This window comes from Eutrema salsugineum, unplaced genomic scaffold, assembly GCF_000478725.1.
Source record: "Eutrema salsugineum unplaced genomic scaffold, Eutsalg1_0 scaffold_22, whole genome shotgun sequence".
Taxonomy (NCBI): Eukaryota; Viridiplantae; Streptophyta; class Magnoliopsida; order Brassicales; family Brassicaceae; genus Eutrema; species Eutrema salsugineum.
This window is the reverse complement of record NW_006256812.1, coordinates 781,588-797,842: the sequence shown is the minus strand read 5'-3', so window position 1 is coordinate 797,842 and position 16,255 is coordinate 781,588. Positions and strand designations below refer to the sequence as shown.

The 16,255-nt window shown below is 38.6% G+C and overlaps 6 protein-coding genes across 8 annotated transcripts; 3 read left to right on the top strand and 3 right to left on the bottom strand.

Annotated features, from left to right (window-relative positions):
- The first annotated feature begins 915 nt into the window (after positions 1-915).
- On the top strand, positions 916-2,341 carry LOC18015704 (40S ribosomal protein S13-2). Its single transcript, XM_006397651.2, has 5 exons — positions 916-1,033; positions 1,151-1,223; positions 1,591-1,729; positions 1,832-2,018; positions 2,133-2,341. Exons 1-5 carry the CDS (start codon positions 1,011-1,013, stop codon positions 2,164-2,166), a joined length of 456 nt encoding a protein of 151 aa, XP_006397714.1. The 5' UTR covers positions 916-1,010; the 3' UTR covers positions 2,167-2,341.
- Positions 2,342-2,489: 148 nt separating this feature from the next.
- On the bottom strand, positions 2,490-4,285 carry LOC18015689 (tRNA 2'-phosphotransferase 1). Its single transcript, XM_006397650.2, has 8 exons — positions 4,087-4,285; positions 3,889-3,999; positions 3,663-3,810; positions 3,469-3,558; positions 3,156-3,210; positions 2,945-3,067; positions 2,804-2,860; positions 2,490-2,717 (listed from the first exon to the last, which is right to left on the bottom strand). Exons 1-8 carry the CDS (start codon positions 4,257-4,259, stop codon positions 2,593-2,595), a joined length of 882 nt encoding a protein of 293 aa, XP_006397713.1. The 5' UTR covers positions 4,260-4,285; the 3' UTR covers positions 2,490-2,592.
- A 214-nt stretch (positions 4,286-4,499) lies between these two features.
- LOC18015688 (uncharacterized protein At4g17910) lies at positions 4,500-7,479 on the top strand. 3 transcript variants are annotated; one of them, XM_006397649.2, is made up of 16 exons: positions 4,500-4,570; positions 4,678-4,741; positions 4,829-4,874; positions 5,063-5,196; positions 5,299-5,375; positions 5,454-5,526; positions 5,613-5,702; positions 5,828-5,901; positions 5,993-6,080; positions 6,171-6,297; positions 6,384-6,488; positions 6,559-6,682; positions 6,762-6,813; positions 6,889-6,933; positions 7,040-7,138; positions 7,222-7,479. In XM_006397649.2, the coding sequence occupies exons 1-16, from the start codon at positions 4,530-4,532 to the stop codon at positions 7,372-7,374; spliced, it is 1,392 nt and encodes a 463-aa protein (XP_006397712.2). In that variant the 5' UTR covers positions 4,500-4,529; the 3' UTR covers positions 7,375-7,479. The 3 variants fall into 3 exon arrangements, with proteins under 3 accessions (XP_006397712.2, XP_024010864.1, XP_024010865.1); XM_024155096.1 differs by having other exon boundaries at positions 4,555-4,570; positions 5,092-5,196; XM_024155097.1 differs by lacking the exon at positions 4,500-4,570 and having other exon boundaries at positions 4,686-4,741; positions 5,097-5,196.
- A 202-nt stretch (positions 7,480-7,681) lies between these two features.
- On the top strand, positions 7,682-9,892 carry LOC18015687. Its single transcript, XM_006397648.2, has 6 exons — positions 7,682-8,003; positions 8,331-8,539; positions 8,630-8,773; positions 8,972-9,180; positions 9,310-9,568; positions 9,645-9,892. Exons 1-6 carry the CDS (start codon positions 7,775-7,777, stop codon positions 9,771-9,773), a joined length of 1,179 nt encoding a protein of 392 aa, XP_006397711.1. The 5' UTR covers positions 7,682-7,774; the 3' UTR covers positions 9,774-9,892.
- Positions 9,845-11,538, bottom strand: LOC18015686 (UDP-glucuronate 4-epimerase 4). The gene has a single exon (XM_006397647.2). The coding sequence runs from the start codon at positions 11,327-11,329 to the stop codon at positions 10,022-10,024; it is 1,308 nt and encodes a 435-aa protein (XP_006397710.1). The 5' UTR covers positions 11,330-11,538; the 3' UTR covers positions 9,845-10,021.
- Positions 11,539-12,866: 1,328 nt separating this feature from the next.
- Positions 12,867-15,536, bottom strand: LOC18015685 (3-phosphoshikimate 1-carboxyvinyltransferase, chloroplastic). Its single transcript, XM_024155032.1, has 8 exons — positions 14,998-15,536; positions 14,659-14,903; positions 14,413-14,566; positions 13,961-14,175; positions 13,757-13,874; positions 13,453-13,663; positions 13,316-13,377; positions 12,867-13,243 (listed from the first exon to the last, which is right to left on the bottom strand). Exons 1-8 carry the CDS (start codon positions 15,328-15,330, stop codon positions 13,025-13,027), a joined length of 1,557 nt encoding a protein of 518 aa, XP_024010800.1. The 5' UTR covers positions 15,331-15,536; the 3' UTR covers positions 12,867-13,024.
- Between the last annotated feature and the right edge of the window lie 719 nt (positions 15,537-16,255).

Here is a 16,255-nt window from a genome sequence, read left to right as displayed (position 1 = left end):
ACAAAACAGTTATAGATGATTGAATATATCAAAAACATTTCGACCAATAATTTGGTCAACAAATTAGACCAAAATATACAAACAGAAATAATGCATTTTATATTTAATTTGAACAGGAATAGTATGATAATGACAAGTTTGCATCACGGAAACCTAGTTTCGTTGGAGACCACAATAAACCAACCAAGTCGAAGACAAGATTGAAGTATAAAGTTTAAAAGCATACACTACTTAATTTATGATATTTTTATATTCATTCTATGCTAATTAAAGCTCGAATACGCTCACGAGAAATCACGTGACCAAGACAAATGTGCACTTTAATTAATTAACAATAATCTCATCGACAACAATGATCTTTTACAAGTTTTCTCTTTTGCTTTCACGGTTCTCACTCTTATATTCTTGCGTTTCTCTAAACCTTTTACTTTTTTTTCTTTTCCATTTCTTCTACATTAACTTCCTTGATATCGTGACCCCAAAAGAAAAAAATTTATTGATATGCTGTACCGAATGTTTATTTTATAATGTCTGACATTATGATATAATCAAAGACTAATAATACAATAAAGGTAATGATAATTGCAACTTAAAAGACTAAATCCAACTTTAAGCATATGCATGATCACACTTTTCAGACCAAACTTGCAAAGCAAAAGATCTCTCATTGGACCAATTGTATATCTGAAAACACGAAAACGACGTACTAAATTTGGGCTTTCAATTCTTCTATCGAAAATCCACCGTAGCAAATTGCTTAGAGTGTGATGGGCATTTTTTAAGGTGAAAGAGAAAATAGAATTAATGGGCTTTAATTTGTTATCCGTGGGCTTATTATCTTTTAATATGGGCTAGTCTAACAAGACCTGAAGCCCAATGGTTGAATACAAAATGACACGTAGCTCAATTGCAAATGGATGAAATTAGGGTTTATATCTTCTCCCTTGACGCGCAGCAGAAAGGACTTCAGCGAAACAGTGTAGAAGCACCGTAAACCCTAAATCGTCACCATGGGTCGTATGCACAGCAGAGGGTTCGTAAATTTCATCTTTTCTTCGAAAATGCTTCGATTTATGGGACATTGTTATTGTTTTATGATCTCTCCGGTTTTAGGTGTTGATCTCGTCTTCTTTTCATTTGTCTTCTTTAGAAAGGGAATCTCGGCATCTGCTTTGCCGTACAAGCGTTCACCCCCGACTTGGCTCAAGACCACCGCGCAGGATGTAAGACTTCTCGGAAATCTAAGATTATGATTTGTGTTTGTGTTCGTGTTGAGATATTTGCTTCATTTGCATCAGTTCTATTTTTCGATTGTTGTTGTCTTGTTTCTTAATTGCTCCTCATATCTCACACTTAGTGTTAAGACCAGAACTTTGGAATTAGAATTTGTTTATGGGATTTGTTTGAACGTTTGCTATCTAGCTCTGGAATTTAGTCTGCCGTTATCGCATTTTCGAAAGAGAGTTGTTTTCTGAAATCGATTGATATGAATATTCTTAGCTCGTTTTAGTGAACTTTGTTCCATTGTGGTTCCTTGATTCTTGTTTGAAAAGTATTAATTTTTTTTTATTACTTGCTCTGTTCAAACAGGTCGATGAGTCAATCTGCAAGTTTGCAAAGAAGGGTTTGACTCCATCTCAGATTGGTGTGATTCTTCGTGACTCTCACGGTATCCCTCAGGTGAAGAGTGTTACCGGAAACAAGATCTTGCGAATTCTGAAAGCCCATGGTTTGTGTCTAACCCTGATCATATCTGTTTTTTTATATGCTATAAGAAACATATATATAGGGAAACTAAAAGACTTTCATTTTATTGCTGCTGTTGAAAAAGGTCTTGCTCCTGAGATTCCTGAGGATCTATACCACCTGATCAAGAAAGCAGTTGCTATCCGCAAGCACTTGGAGAGGAACAGGAAAGACAAAGATTCCAAGTTTAGGTTAATTCTGGTGGAGAGCAGGATCCACCGTCTTGCTCGTTATTACAAGAAGACCAAGAAGCTTCCTCCAGTATGGAAGTAGTAAGTACATTTACTTGCAATATCGACTCTTTTATCTTTTGTTTTTTGGATGTTGTTTATTTTCTTTCGTTAAGTAAAGATTATGACATATATCTTGATTGTGCGTTTTTGCAGCGAGTCTACTACTGCAAGCACTCTTGTGGCTTAGAAAGCATGGAGTTAAGTGAAAGGCTTCAAGAACGTTTTCTATTTTCCGCATGTCACTGGACTTAAATTTCTCTGTTTCGCGTTAGTTTTTTTTTTGTTGTTGTTGTCAAGCTACAATGAAGGTTTTGATCATTTCAATGAACAAACGTGTTTAATATATTTTTAGAATTGCTCAAGTTTTTTTTTTGCACCCTATTAACGTTCAAAGTATCAAACAGGCTTTTCATCAGTTGGGTTGTTTCTGCAAACATAAGTTTCCAAGACTTCCGACAGCTGAAATAACAGAACAGACTGTCTATGTGAAATGGACACGAAGACCTTGTGAAAGATTAAGGTCAGAATAATTGTCATATAACCCTGTAAATTTTAACAAACACATTGATCCTGTCCACCAAAAAGTTGCAAAATCATAAACGCATACAAAAAATCAGAAAGGTATTGGTTGCCGATTAGGCCAAGACTCGATCTTTTGGAAGTAATCGACAGGCACTACACCATCAACGCCTTCTGTCAAAATCACCTTGTTTTCCGAAATGTAGAAAGCAATCCCATCTGAATCAAGCAAAAGTAAAAATGAAATTTTGAACCTTTGGAGGGCATTAGACAGGGGAATTTGATTTCTCGTACTAACGTAATACCTTCAAGAGCTTTCTTGATGTCGAGGAAAATTAAGACATTAACATCCCTTCTCATACCTTAGCCATATCATATCAAAATTTGGAATCAGATAAATGTGCATTATGCAATCATGCAGAACAACAAAAAGATAAAAATCTTACCACTTATCACTTCACCATCTGTCGGCAAGCCACAAGAGAAGTGAACATGGAGTCTATTCATACGCTTTAAGCCAGATGCTAAGATTGATTCCAGATTCTTCCTATAAGTTCCATGGACACACACTGCCATGACAGAAATTCAAATGTATATCAACAACTATGCGATACAGAACAGAAGTCAGAAGTATGTGCCCTTATATAATGCTCTTACCTGGAGCTTCTTCCGCTGACAATATTGGTTTAAGTAACTTTTCAGATTCAACCGTCTGCACAGGAAGACATAAGCAGAAACTTATAACTAGAAAGCATATTGATCAAAACTGGAAGAAACAGCTTCTACTGTGTTATACATGAAGAAAAATCACTGCAAATAGAAGATCAATGGTTTCAAAAACATGACAAGCCAAAATTTTCTGCAAATAAATGGCACAAGGCCTAAACTTTCAACACAACGTGTCAAAGAGAAAATCGTGAGAAAACGATCAAATACTGGAGTGAGAAATCAGAAACGAGAATTTTTTTACCGAGATCGAGTGGCCTTGGTTTGCCCGAATCAAGAGCTCTCCATTCTCTTCTATGAGGCTAAATCGTTGTTTATTGTCCCTTCCCACTGCCTGCAAGTTAACAGCACCAGACGAAATCATACGCAAACCCACCAGGAAATCATTTGAAATCGAAATTCTCATAGACAAATACAAATGAAGATAATGAAACTGACCTCTCTGATTTCATCAATGGTGTGTGACTTCAATTGGATGTTTGCAGATGTTTTCAAGTTCAGCTTAAGTAAATCTTCAACTTTAACGAAACCATCACCTCGCATGTTCAAGCTAAGCTCAGTGGCCATGTGGCGCAAGATTCGCGTCCTGATTATATCCATCCAAAAAGATTCAAAATTAAGCTAAATCTCCACGATATCTCGAATAAGTAACGAGCCCACTTACAAGAGTCTTCCAAGCGCATCGATTTTATCTTTACCGCCTCCGCCGCCGCCGCCACGTCCCTGAGGTCTCCGTCGATCATTCTCTCTCTCATTTCCTCTTCCTCTACCGCCGCTACATCCATCAAAAACCGATAATGACCAAACCTCACTAATCATGACGATTTTTTGACTTTGGAGTAATATGAAAACTCTGACTCACCTTTTGCTGGATTGAGCGAAGGAAGAGAAGGCAGGTTTTCTGGAAGAATCGAGATTCGAAGCATCCATGAAAGCGTAAAACGGAGAAAATTTGGGGAATATTTCACTGCTGCTCGAGGTCAGAGTTGGAAGACGAAGACGATTAAAACGCAGAAGCCGACCAGTGTTATACATGAAACCACGACGTGAGAAATCGCTGATAATCCGCCAATTTGACTCGATTAATCGATAACCGGTTCGAAATTTCAACGACTTACTCTGTTTTCTTCTCCTGCGGTGTGGTTAGCAATCACTGTGCTGAGTTTGGGTTTTAGAAGAATCCCACGAATCAGACCTTATTAATTGAACCGGCCGGTTCGTAATTTAAGTGAACCAGAAACAAAAAAAAAAACGAATGTGCTCGAACTACTCATGAAAAAGTTTGGATCTGGATTTCGAATTTTGATGGATTCGACTATGAATCCAAACAAGCATCTCAAAGAACAGTAGAGCTTCTCTCTCTCTCTCTTTCTCTTGTCTTCTCGATGATTGTAGATTGTTGATTTGCGATTCTTCCTTCGTATATGAGTTTTAATTCGAATTGACTTGGCAGATTTGTAAGCAATTTGGATGGATCTTCTATACTGGAAATCGCAGCACTATTAACCATTGTCCCTGTACGTTTACTTTGTTTGTTTTGTTTTTGTTTTCTGCACACATTTTGATTCTGCTGAATTTCTGAATGATCACTTTTATTGTTTCAGCTCTTGGTTCTTTTGCGATACTCCATTGGCTTTCACTGTAAAATCGGTTCGTTTATCTGATAGTCTTTCCTTCTTTTCATCTTCCCATTAAAAAATCTCATTCTGGACATATAATTGTTAGAACTGTCAGCTTTGCAAGAGCAATCACCATTAAAGTCATCTCCTTAGTTCTTTTTGGACTGAGTGATGCTCTTTGTTTCGATTAGTCTAAGTTGTTTCAAGTTTGTTATATAGATAATAATGCCAGATCCATCTCATCGAAGAAAAGAGACGATGAGATTGTTGTTTCCAGAAATTGGAAGGCTTACACTTATGCCATATCATTGGACTTCATCTTCATTGTCTTCCCCATGCTCTTGTTTTTCACCGTATGTCCCTTCAAACTTCTTCTTCTATTGTGTTTATTTTCTTTCAAATTTCGCCTGTGATTTTATTTTCTTTTTAATCTCGCTAATTTTATCTTATTATAGGTTCTATCAGAATGGGTTTATCTTGGGGCAGTTTTGTTATCGTTATTGTTGCTGGTTCTTTGTGTGACTACCAAAAGGTAGAAACTTTCATTTATTTTCCCTTATCTTCAAAACAATCCTGTTGTAGCTTTTTAAAACTAAAAATATGATTCCAGATCTTCTTCAGGGTTGCAGAGAGGACAGTCTCTCTCGTTTAGAGCCAATGTATCTTCTTATAGAGTTGCTCTGGTATACACCACTACTTTGTTTTAATTTAAAAATCCACTCTGCTTTTTATCTTCCATTTACTCTGAAGGATGTTCTCGTTGTTGCAGATGCTAATTACATGCTTGTGTATCTTGGCTGTTGACTTCACTATCTTTCCGAGGAGGTACGCCAAGACAGAGACTTACGGTACTAGCTTGGTATGTTTTTGAAATGTCGAGCCGCATATTCGTTTTCCTTTAGTCCTTTAGACTCTAAAACTAATTTGAGATTTGCCTTTATACTGTGATTAGTAACTGTATATTACAACTTGAAATGAAAACAGATGGATCTTGGGGTTGGCTCTTTTGTGTTGGCTAATGCTATAGTTTCTCGGCAAGCTAGAGACGTCTCATCAGGGTGGGTGATTCTCCTTAGCACTCCATTATCCGCTTTGTTTGTAGTTCAGTATTATTTAAACTTGGTCCGATTTTTACTTGCGTTGCTTCAGAAACTGGTTAGCTGGACTTAAGGCAACTGCTCCTCTGCTATTACTTGGGTTTATTCGTTTGATTACCACTTCAGGTGTGGATTATCAGGTAAAGAAAATCTCCACAATTTCTCTTTATTATGTATTGATGATTCTCGCATTACAAAGTCTAACCATTCTTGTTCTTATCTATATGAAGGTCCACGTTACGGAATATGGACAACACTGGAATTTCTTTTTCACACTTGCAGCCATATCAATTCTCACATCATTTGTTAACATACCAGCCAAGTACTGTGGAATCCTAGGTTTTGCTATTCTTGCAGGTATACTCCAGTTTTACTTTATTTTCTCTCTTAAAAGATATACAAGATAATTAGACCTAATCATCTTCAACCTCCTTTGTGCTCAGGGTATCAAACTTGGTTGGTTAGTGGGCTGAACACATATCTACTTTCTGACGAAAGAGGAGTTAACATTATCAGCAAGAACAAGGAAGGAGTATTTAGCACCCTTGGTAAGGTTTTGATTTGGTTGATTTGCTACTCTCTTTTGATATTGTGGCATCTGACTCTCTCCTGATTCAGGTTATTGGGGCATGTACCTTCTCGGCGTTCACTTAGGTTATCGTCTCTTTTACGCAAAACATTCGAATATTCGAAGCACCACAAGCTCAATCGCTAGAGTCTTTCTCGTTTCTCTTCTATTATGGTAAAAAACATGCGGTTATAGAACATTTTATCTCATTATGATAGTATCACTCATGAGGAAATTTGTATGTATGTCTCAGGATTGTGACTATACTTGTTGACAACTATGTCGAGAGGATTTCCCGTCGAACGGTAATTGTACTCACTTAAAGCTCAAAAGCAATTTAAGGGACAGTATTGGTTAAAAATGGTTTTTATATTCTGCAGTGCAACATGCCTTATGTTACTTGGGTGCTCGCTCAAGATCTTCAGGTCTTTTAAGTTCATGATTTAATTATAAAGATGAAGACTTTGTCTCTATGATTAGAGGGTTAAGATTTGTTTTCTTTCTTCTTCTTTTTTTTGTTTGTTTTTTCAGGCGCTGGGTATATTTATGCTTTCTAGTTATATGCCTATGAACAAACTCTCATCTCTTGAAGAAGCAATTGACCAGAATCTTTTAGCTACCTTTCTTCTTGTAAGTCTCTTATCAACTGAGTTCTCCACAATATTTTAAGAATCTTGATTCTCTGTGAACTCATTTCAAATTCACCATTGCAGGCAAACGTATTTACAGGAATGGTGAACCTCACCGTAGATACCATGTTTGCTTCTCCACTATCTTCCCTTGCGATACTAACCGCTTATGCCTTTGCTTTATCTGCTGTAATCGGAACCATTCATTTCTTGAGTTTCCGGTTAAAGTTCTGGTAAATAGTACAACATCTTGTAAACTCTTTACGGGTCTTTAGTGATATGTAATTGATTCGGATCTGGTTGTGTCGCATATGAACAGAGAAGCTAAACAGTCTTTAACTCTTTCTTAATCTTTCCATTTTTTTTTTTTTTTAAATCATCTTAATATTTCGTTATATGAAACTGACTGATCAACGGCACGCTATTGAATAATAAATGTCATGTAGTTTGGATCCGGTCCGGTTCGATCAATAAACCTAAACTACTACAGCAATAATAAAAAAAGGCTGATGTCAAAAAATTTCATTTAAAGGCCCAACTAAATCCAACTTGAGCCCACACAACTTCGCTTGATCGTCTCAATCCTCTCCGCCGATCCGAAATTAATTTCGGTGATCGGAGATCGTCTATACTATCAATGGTGTCCCGGAGAGATTATCGGAGCTTAAGAACTTGTAGCGGATGGCGTCGATTTCTGTTGCTTGTTCCGGTGCTCTTTGTTCTTCCTCATCTCTCGTCAGTTGTTGATTTTTCTTCGACTCCTTCGTCTAGGAACGAAGCGCAAAGCATTCGTAGCAAGAAATTAGATCACCTCGTGCTCGGTCCTGCTGCTGGAGTAGGCTTCCCGGATAGATTGCATTGCCGAGGTTAGATTTTGCTACTAGTACCCAGATAAGCACTTTTGTTTTTGTTATAGTTATTTGAATCACACTCGTTGATTTGTGTTTGAGACAAGTTGATCTGAGCAATTTTTTCCAGAACTTAGTATAACTTTGGGCCAGAACACAAATCCTCATCTCTCTGAGTCGAAGGACTTTAAAGTTCACACATTTACTTGTCTTGTTGCGTCACAAATTTTACAACCATTGCTTTCATATTGGTAGGAATAACTCATAAATTTAGGAACTGCAACTTGATGCAACTATTGAATGGTATGTTGGTGTGACTGTTTTTGCATTGTCATATTTGTTTAGGAACCAAGGCTCTGAACAAGACTCACACTACAACTTCTCATGTGTCTGGTGCTGGAAATGGTGTTTCTTTTGTAACAGTGTTTACTGTTTATGATACATCACTCGATCATTTGAAATCCTCCAACATGGTTTCTGTTATTGGCAATGTTACCTACAGCAAGGCAGAGAGGTCAATGGCAGTTCTAAATGCATTCGCCAACTTCATTCAGGTAACTTGCTGAGTTTTCCTCTAAATTTTGGTCACTTTTGGTGTTTCTTAGCTGAAAAATCTGTTTTTTTTTTGTTGGTTTTGGTTGTAGGTGACTATGCCCAAGAGCAATGTCGTCATATTGACTGATCCAGCTTCTCATCTCTCCATCCAACCGAGAAACGTGATGGTACTGCCTATTCGGGGTGATTATTCACGGGGTAACCTGATGCTTCAGAGAATCAGGTCTTACATTGTAAGAGCAAAATCACACTAATACCTAGGTAGAATATATTTGTTGCTTTTGCCTATCTATCTATCTATCTATCTATCTATCTATCTATCTATTTCTTTAAGATCTACCTAATTTTATATTTTCAGTTTTATCTGAGTTTTTGAGAGAGAATATGAATGCTCACTGGGTCGTAATGTTTGCTAAAATTTGGCTCTGCAGACCTTTCTTGAGATGAAGCTCGAGAAGAATGATGGTGGGATAAACCACTATATCTTCACTGATTCTGATATAGCCGTGGTTGATAACCTCAAGACGATATTTGACAAGCATCCAAACTTCCATATAGCTCTCACATTCAGGAACAATAAAGATCAACCGCTGAATTCAGGATTTATAGCAGTGAGAGGCACACGGGAAGGGATCCTAAGGTTTGCATTTATCTCTTTTCTATCCTCATTTAATCCAAGCAAAATCTCTTACAGTATCTGAAGCTGGTATGCTAATCAGGATGAACATTCAGTATTGATGAATTTGTCTTACATGGTACCAAAATGCAGGGCTAAAGTTTTTCTTGAGCAAGTCCTAAAAGCTTACAAAACCAAATATATGAAGGCTTCGCGAATGCTTGGTGATCAACTAGCTTTGGTGTGGGTTGTCAAATCTCATCCTTCATTTGAAGCAAAGAGATTTACAAAGCCACAAGCTTTCACACAAGAAATAGCTGGAGCTTCTGTGCTATTTTTGCCATGTGCTTTATACAACTGGACACCTCCTGAAGGTGCTGGTCAGTTTCATGGCATGCCATTAGATGTCAAGGTACTCTCTTAAAACCCTAAAACCATTCACAAAATCTATTCATCCTGTTCTCGCTAACTCTTAAAAAAACACGCAGATTGTTCACTTCAAAGGATCAAGAAAACGACTAATGCTTGAGGCATGGAACTTCTACAAATCTACTTCCAACATCCCAGATATGTTGTGTCTTGTTCTAGGTAGTGGAAGAACTAAATACGATTTCTAAACTAAGAAAAATGGTGGAACCAATTCTTTTTTTTTTACCACGACTACGATACTTGTTGTGTGTTTCATTTCTTCAAATCTCTGTGATTTTTTTTATTTGACGTTAGGAGACCAATCAAATTCACTACAACAGTTACTTATTGGAGAAGTAAAATAAATAAATTAAATAAAATGCCGATGGGTTTGTTCACTGTGTTACACAATCCCCAAAATTTACTCAAACAAACAAGAAATCCAAAAAAGAAACAATCATCTAGCGGCGGCTTTCTTCTCGCCGGAGTAGTAACTCAGATACCATCTCACGAACTTCTTCAATCCCGTCTGCAAATCCGTCGTCGGTTTATATCCAAGCTCGTGTTGAGCTAAGCTGATATTAGCGTGAGTGAACGGAACGTCGCCGTTTCGTGGCATTTTGATCACATTCCTCTTCGCCTTCACTTTCAATTGCCTCTCCAATATACTCACCAGATCGGAAACCGGCACCGGCGATGTGTTCCCGAGGTTAAACACCCTCAATTGCGCCGGACCTCTCTTCTTTCCTCCGCTTCCTGTACTCTTCTCCGCCGTATCAAGCGCCGCTAAACATCCCTTGACTATATCGTCGATGTAAGTGAAATCCCTAGCCACCGTGCCGTGATTCGCCGATTCGAAAATCGAAATCGATTTCCCTTTCAGAATATCCTTTGTGAAGAAGAAATACGCCATGTCCGGCCTTCCCCAGGGTCCGTACACCGTGAAAAACCTTAATCCAGTGAGGGATAATCCGTAGATGTGGTTATACGTGTGTGCGATTTCTTCGCCGGCTTTTTTAGTCGCGGCGTATAAACTCGCCGGTTGATCTGTTTTGTCTTTCTCGGAGAAGGGGACTTTCGTGTTGAGTCCATAGACGGAGCTAGACGAAGCCCAGACGATCGCAGGTTGTGGATTAGCCGATTTGCAGATCTCGAGGAGATTGACTAATCCGGCGATGTTGCTGTGAACATACGAGCTAGGGTTCTCCATTGCGTACCGTACTCCGGCTTGAGCCGCTAAATGCATAACGTGAGTGAAGGAGACGATCTTGAAGAGCTTACGGAGCAATTCGACGTCGTTTATGTCTCCTTCTACGATGAAGATCCCGCTTCTCTCTAGTAAAGCTTGTCTTGCTCGTTTCAGGGATGGATCGTAGTAATCGTTGAAGTTGTCGAGGCCGATGACGCCGTCTCCGCGACGTTTTAGAGCGGCGGAGACGTGTGTCCCGACGAAACCGGCTGCTCCGGTGACTAAAACGGTGATTCCGTTATTTGAAGTTCGGATTCGAGCGGAGGCTCGGAGATGTTTTTCCCAAGCGGGTCCTCCGTAGCTGTAGGTTCGGAGTGAGCGGCGAGATGGATCGGATTGTGAGGGGTTAACGGACGGTGGAGATCGGAGGAAGAGTATGGAGATGAGACAGAGGAGGAAGAAGGAGAAAAATGCGAATTTTGTAAGGGACGATTGAAATCTGAGGCGATGGAAGTAAGAAGATTTCTCCATCTTGAATTTGCCTGGGCTTGAAGGTATGTCGTCAAGACGCGACATTTTCTCGGGAAAGTTGTAGTTTCTTGGGTTTTCTTTGAACGCCTTTCTTCTTCTTCTTCCTCTCTCTTACTTTTCCTTCTATAGTTTTTATGGCAGCTTCTTAGAATCTTCAGGTTTCTTGGAGGGGTAAGATTAAAGAAGCTTAGCTTTCTTTATTGTGACTCCACAGTGAGAAACACGAATATTATTAACTTTTACTAAAATATATTCGAGGATCATCAAAGTTTGGGTGTGATAAAGAGAGTGTCGATTTTTAACTCGGAACATGTGGATTGGAGATTTAGAGATCCAAATCAAGGAAAATAAGAAGAAAGAGAGTCAAAACAGGTATTTTGATCTGTTTGACTTGAATAAATAATTGAAACAGTGTTTTCTGTAAATAATTGATAAACAATAATAACTGTAAAAGGTTTATGACTCTTCAATAGATTCGTTGTCATGTGTGTAGAATGAGGGAATTAAAATTTTGATTGGTGAAGACTTCCAAGATTTTCGGGAAGCCTCTCATACAAAAGTTTTGAATTGAACCAAAGTTAACTCCTTTTAATAAATTTGTTTAGTGGATTGGTGCTAAATGAGACTGGACCCTCCTAAATTTGAACACAGGTTGTTGATGACCCCAAATCCTATGTTTATACATTTTTTCTTGAATGGTGTGAGAGATATTTTGGGCCCTTCAATTTTGTTAGTGATTTCCTCTAAATAATTACTATGCTTCTCCAAGAAATCGAGCATCACAAATCTCTAAAATATGGCATGCCTTGTACGAGCCTAATATAAAATTCCTATGTATAGCATTATACGGTTGAAATCATGATGGTTTAGTCTTTTATTGAAACCCACTTTTTAAAATGCGTTAACAAAAAAAGTTGTTGGAGTCACAAGATGTTTTATTTAATTTACAAAAGGGCAAAAAGAAAAAAGGTGCAAGTGAATAATGGCTATAATGGCACTCAAAGACCCCATGTGAAGATTTGATTACATAAGACAAGAACATGTCCTCTCGTTTCCCTTTATGAATTGGCATAACATGTCCCCATGCCTTTGTCCCTCCTTCGGATGTATCTACTCTGAGATCTACTCCCTTGTCTTTACATTCAACCCTTTGCAGTTAATTAACACATTCCAAGACCGCAGAAGAGGGTAATAAACCCTTTTTGTTCATAATTCTCAATCTTGTAAGGTTTGGGCTCAATTTTTTCAAGATTGCGCTTAAACTACAGATTCAGATCTGAGTTGGGTTTAGACGGGCTGGGACAAGACCGGCCTTGGATAGCCAATCAGTTTTGGTTTAATTGTATCGGTACAATATTTGTAATTCGGTTTTGATTTTGTTCCAATCGATGCACTTTCCGGTTTGGTTTTATTTGGTATTTGGTTTGGAGATTATGTTCGGTTTTAATTAATAAAATAACCTATATATATATACGCATACAGCTACATTTAACAAAGTTTGCTTAATTACTTCGGCTACACTAAAATCGGTTTTTAATTGGATTTAGCTTTCATGTTTTTTTGTCCAATTCTAATCACAAACTTAAGACGAAAACCGATTCAACAATTGTATCTCACTCAGTTCCGGTACACGCAAACAATCTTGATACTCTTTGTTTCTATTAATGTTACAGTGGCAACAGATAGGAAAGAAATATCAGCATTGGATCAAAAGAAAAGACAAATGGGTTGAGGGTCTGTCTAGTGCTTTGTGATTCTTTCAAGGACTTGGAAGTAGTCAGGGAAAGTTTTTCTGGTGCAACCAGGATCCCTGATGGTGACCGGAACATCAGCACAAGCTGCAAGAGAGAATGCCATTGCCATTCTATGATCATCATATGTATCAATCTCCGCCGGTATCAGCTTCTTTGGAGGAGTTATCACACAATAATCTGAACCTTCTTCCACTGTAGCTCCCAGCTGAACACAAGAACCGTTTAGGCAACAATATACTTAAACGAGCATCATACACCCAAGAGAGAAGAATCTTACCTTTCGGAGCTCTGTGCAAATGGCAATCATCCTTTCTGTCTCCTTTACTCTCCAGCTTGCCACTAAATAAACCAAATACAATTAAAAGAGACCATAATTATTCAAAAAACAGTAATTTAAATAGAGAATTATCTTACCATCTCTAATGGTGGTTGGACCATCGGCAAAGAGAGCAACAACGGCAAGAGTCATGGCTACATCAGGCATTTTGTTCATGTTAACATCAACCGCACGCAAGTGCCTCATTCCAAAAGCATCTCTAGAGGGTCCAGTCACAGTCACACTGTTCTCTGTCCAGGACACTTTACATCCCATTTTCTCAAGAACCTCGGCGAATTTCACGTCCCCCTAAAGATTTATCACAAAAAGACAAACCTTTGAGCTAATCACATTTCCCAACAAACTCAATAGCCTATTCGATGATTCAATAACAAATATTACCTGTAAGCTGGTTGTTCCACAACCTTCGACAGTGACAGTTTCACCGGTAATGGCAGCACCGGCCAAGAAATAACTAGCACTAGAAGCATCACCTTCTACATAAGCATTACCTGGCGACCTGAATCAGTTTTGCCATTTGGTCGGTCATTCTTTGCTAATCTAAGGTAAGTGATTTAAAAAAAAGAAAGAATAAATAACTCTTACTTGTATTTCTGACCGCCCTTGACAAAGAAACGATCCCAGCTATCACTATGCTCGGCACTAACACCGAAACGTTCCATCAACTTCAATGTCATTTCGACATATGGAACAGAGATCAATTTATCGACAATCTCAATCTCGACGTCTCCAAGAGCTAAGGGAGCTGCCATGAGAAGAGCAGTCAAGTATTGGCTACTGATTGATCCAGAAAGCTTCACCTGCAAATGCAAAATAACATGTCCAAAGTGTCAATCAAGAAACCACACAAAGGGAAAAGGTAATCGAGAAAGAAAACTACTCCCAAAACAAAATAACCAATTTGGCATCAATTCCAGTTCCAGTTTAGAATCCATCCGTTAGCAACCAAAAAGAAAAATTCTTGTCAAGCTAAGACTGTAGTGATAAAAGTAAAGGCCTGAGATTTACACATTCACAAGCCATTTGCAAGATCTCACCTTTCCACCGGGAAGGCCACCACTAGCGTTCACACGAACAGGAGGGCAGTTAGTTCCAAGAGTACATTCAACATCTGCACCAAGCTGCTTAAGACCAACAACCAAATCCCCTATAGGTCTTTCTCTCATTCGAGGCACTCCATCGAGCACATAACTGGATATAAACCAAAACGAAACTAAAACGCATCAACACAAATTAAATCTCGAGAATAACAAAACCAAGAAGCATTTACTCCTGAAATCTACCTTGCGTTTCCACCTGCAGCAGTAACTGCAGCTGTAAGTGGACGCATGGCTGTTCCTGCATTTCCGAGGTACAATTCGATATCACTCTTGGAATCAATGGAAGCTGGGAATATCCCGCCACATCCTTCAACCACCGCACGGTTATTTTCACTGTCACGTACAACATTAAGCCCTAATTTCTTCAACGCATCAAGCATGTAATTGATGTCATCACTGTTCAACAAGTTGTCCACTACAGTGGTTCCCTATAAAAGCACAGCAAATGGAAAAAAAAACGCAGATTTGTGAACACTAAGCAAACAGAGAAAGAAGAAAGCGATGAAATCGAGTGGTACATACCTCAGATAGAGCGGCAAGAAGAAGAATCCGATTGGAAAGAGACTTGGATCCCGGTAGCTTAATCAGACCGGAGATTTCTCTGATGGGTTGAAGCACTATCTCCGATGCTTTCTCCGCCGTGGAAACAGAAGCCGTAACCATAACCGGACGAATCGCAGAGCCATTTAGCATCATCCCGCTCTTCTTCAATCCCCACGAAGAAATCGGATAAGCTCGAGGCTGCTGCGTCTTCAGCGAGACCGATAACGGCGACTTGCGCTGGTTGGATTTCGAAAGATTGGAAATAACAGATGGGCTCTGCACACCATGGCAGATTCTGCTAGCTTGAGCCATTGGAGAATTTCTGATTGAAGCAAATCGAAAATGGTGTTTCAGAAATTGTGAAGAGAATTGTAAAAAAAACTCGTTGTTGAGAAATTTGTTGTTTCAACTCACCAACCCCAACTCTGCCTTCTTCAAATTACGGAAAATTCCAAAAGATGTGTTCGACTAATCAAATTACAATAATCAACTTTATAAACTTTCGTCGTATTTTGGCGGCTTTACAAATATAACACTTTTTGGGGGTTTGGTGAGAGCAGAGAGGGCATCCATCAAAATCCTTCACCAACCCAACTCTACAACTCAGGGATGGTATGAGCGTTTTTCAAGCCAATTAGAATGTGACACGTCCTAACTGTTTGTCCACGTCACCTAGTTGGGGGGGGGGTTTAGTTTGGGTAGGTGGGAAGTGAATGAGATAAGAAAATGGGTCTTCAATTGGGCCTCAGCGAAACTATTGGGCCATCTAACAAAAACCCATCATAATATGCTTTTTCGGGGATAATCTTCCAAATTGTGGGATTACCAACAAAAAAGCTTTACCATGTTTCTTTGGGATATTCGAATGGAAACTGGGTGATCCTCGCATCTTTTGGCTTTTATGGATATTTTCTGTTGAATTACGAAGCTTTTGACAACTTATTAAGGTAAGCTTTGTCTAGAAATCCAAGTTACATATAAGTACTAGCAGAGACCTTTTCTCTTCCGTATAAGATTCATCTTGTTAATGTCAAAAGGAAGTTGAAAGTTCTCGTTAATTTCTTCTTGGTTTTTATAAAGTTATAGATATTTGGATTACTTAACAGAATTGAAGTGTTCAACTGCATTATTTTTATTTAAATCAGCCATGAGTACAAAAAGACTTGTTACAAAAACCAAACCTATGATGATATCTCTCCAAGAATTACAAGAAAACAATTCGTTTGTTTTTTCATAC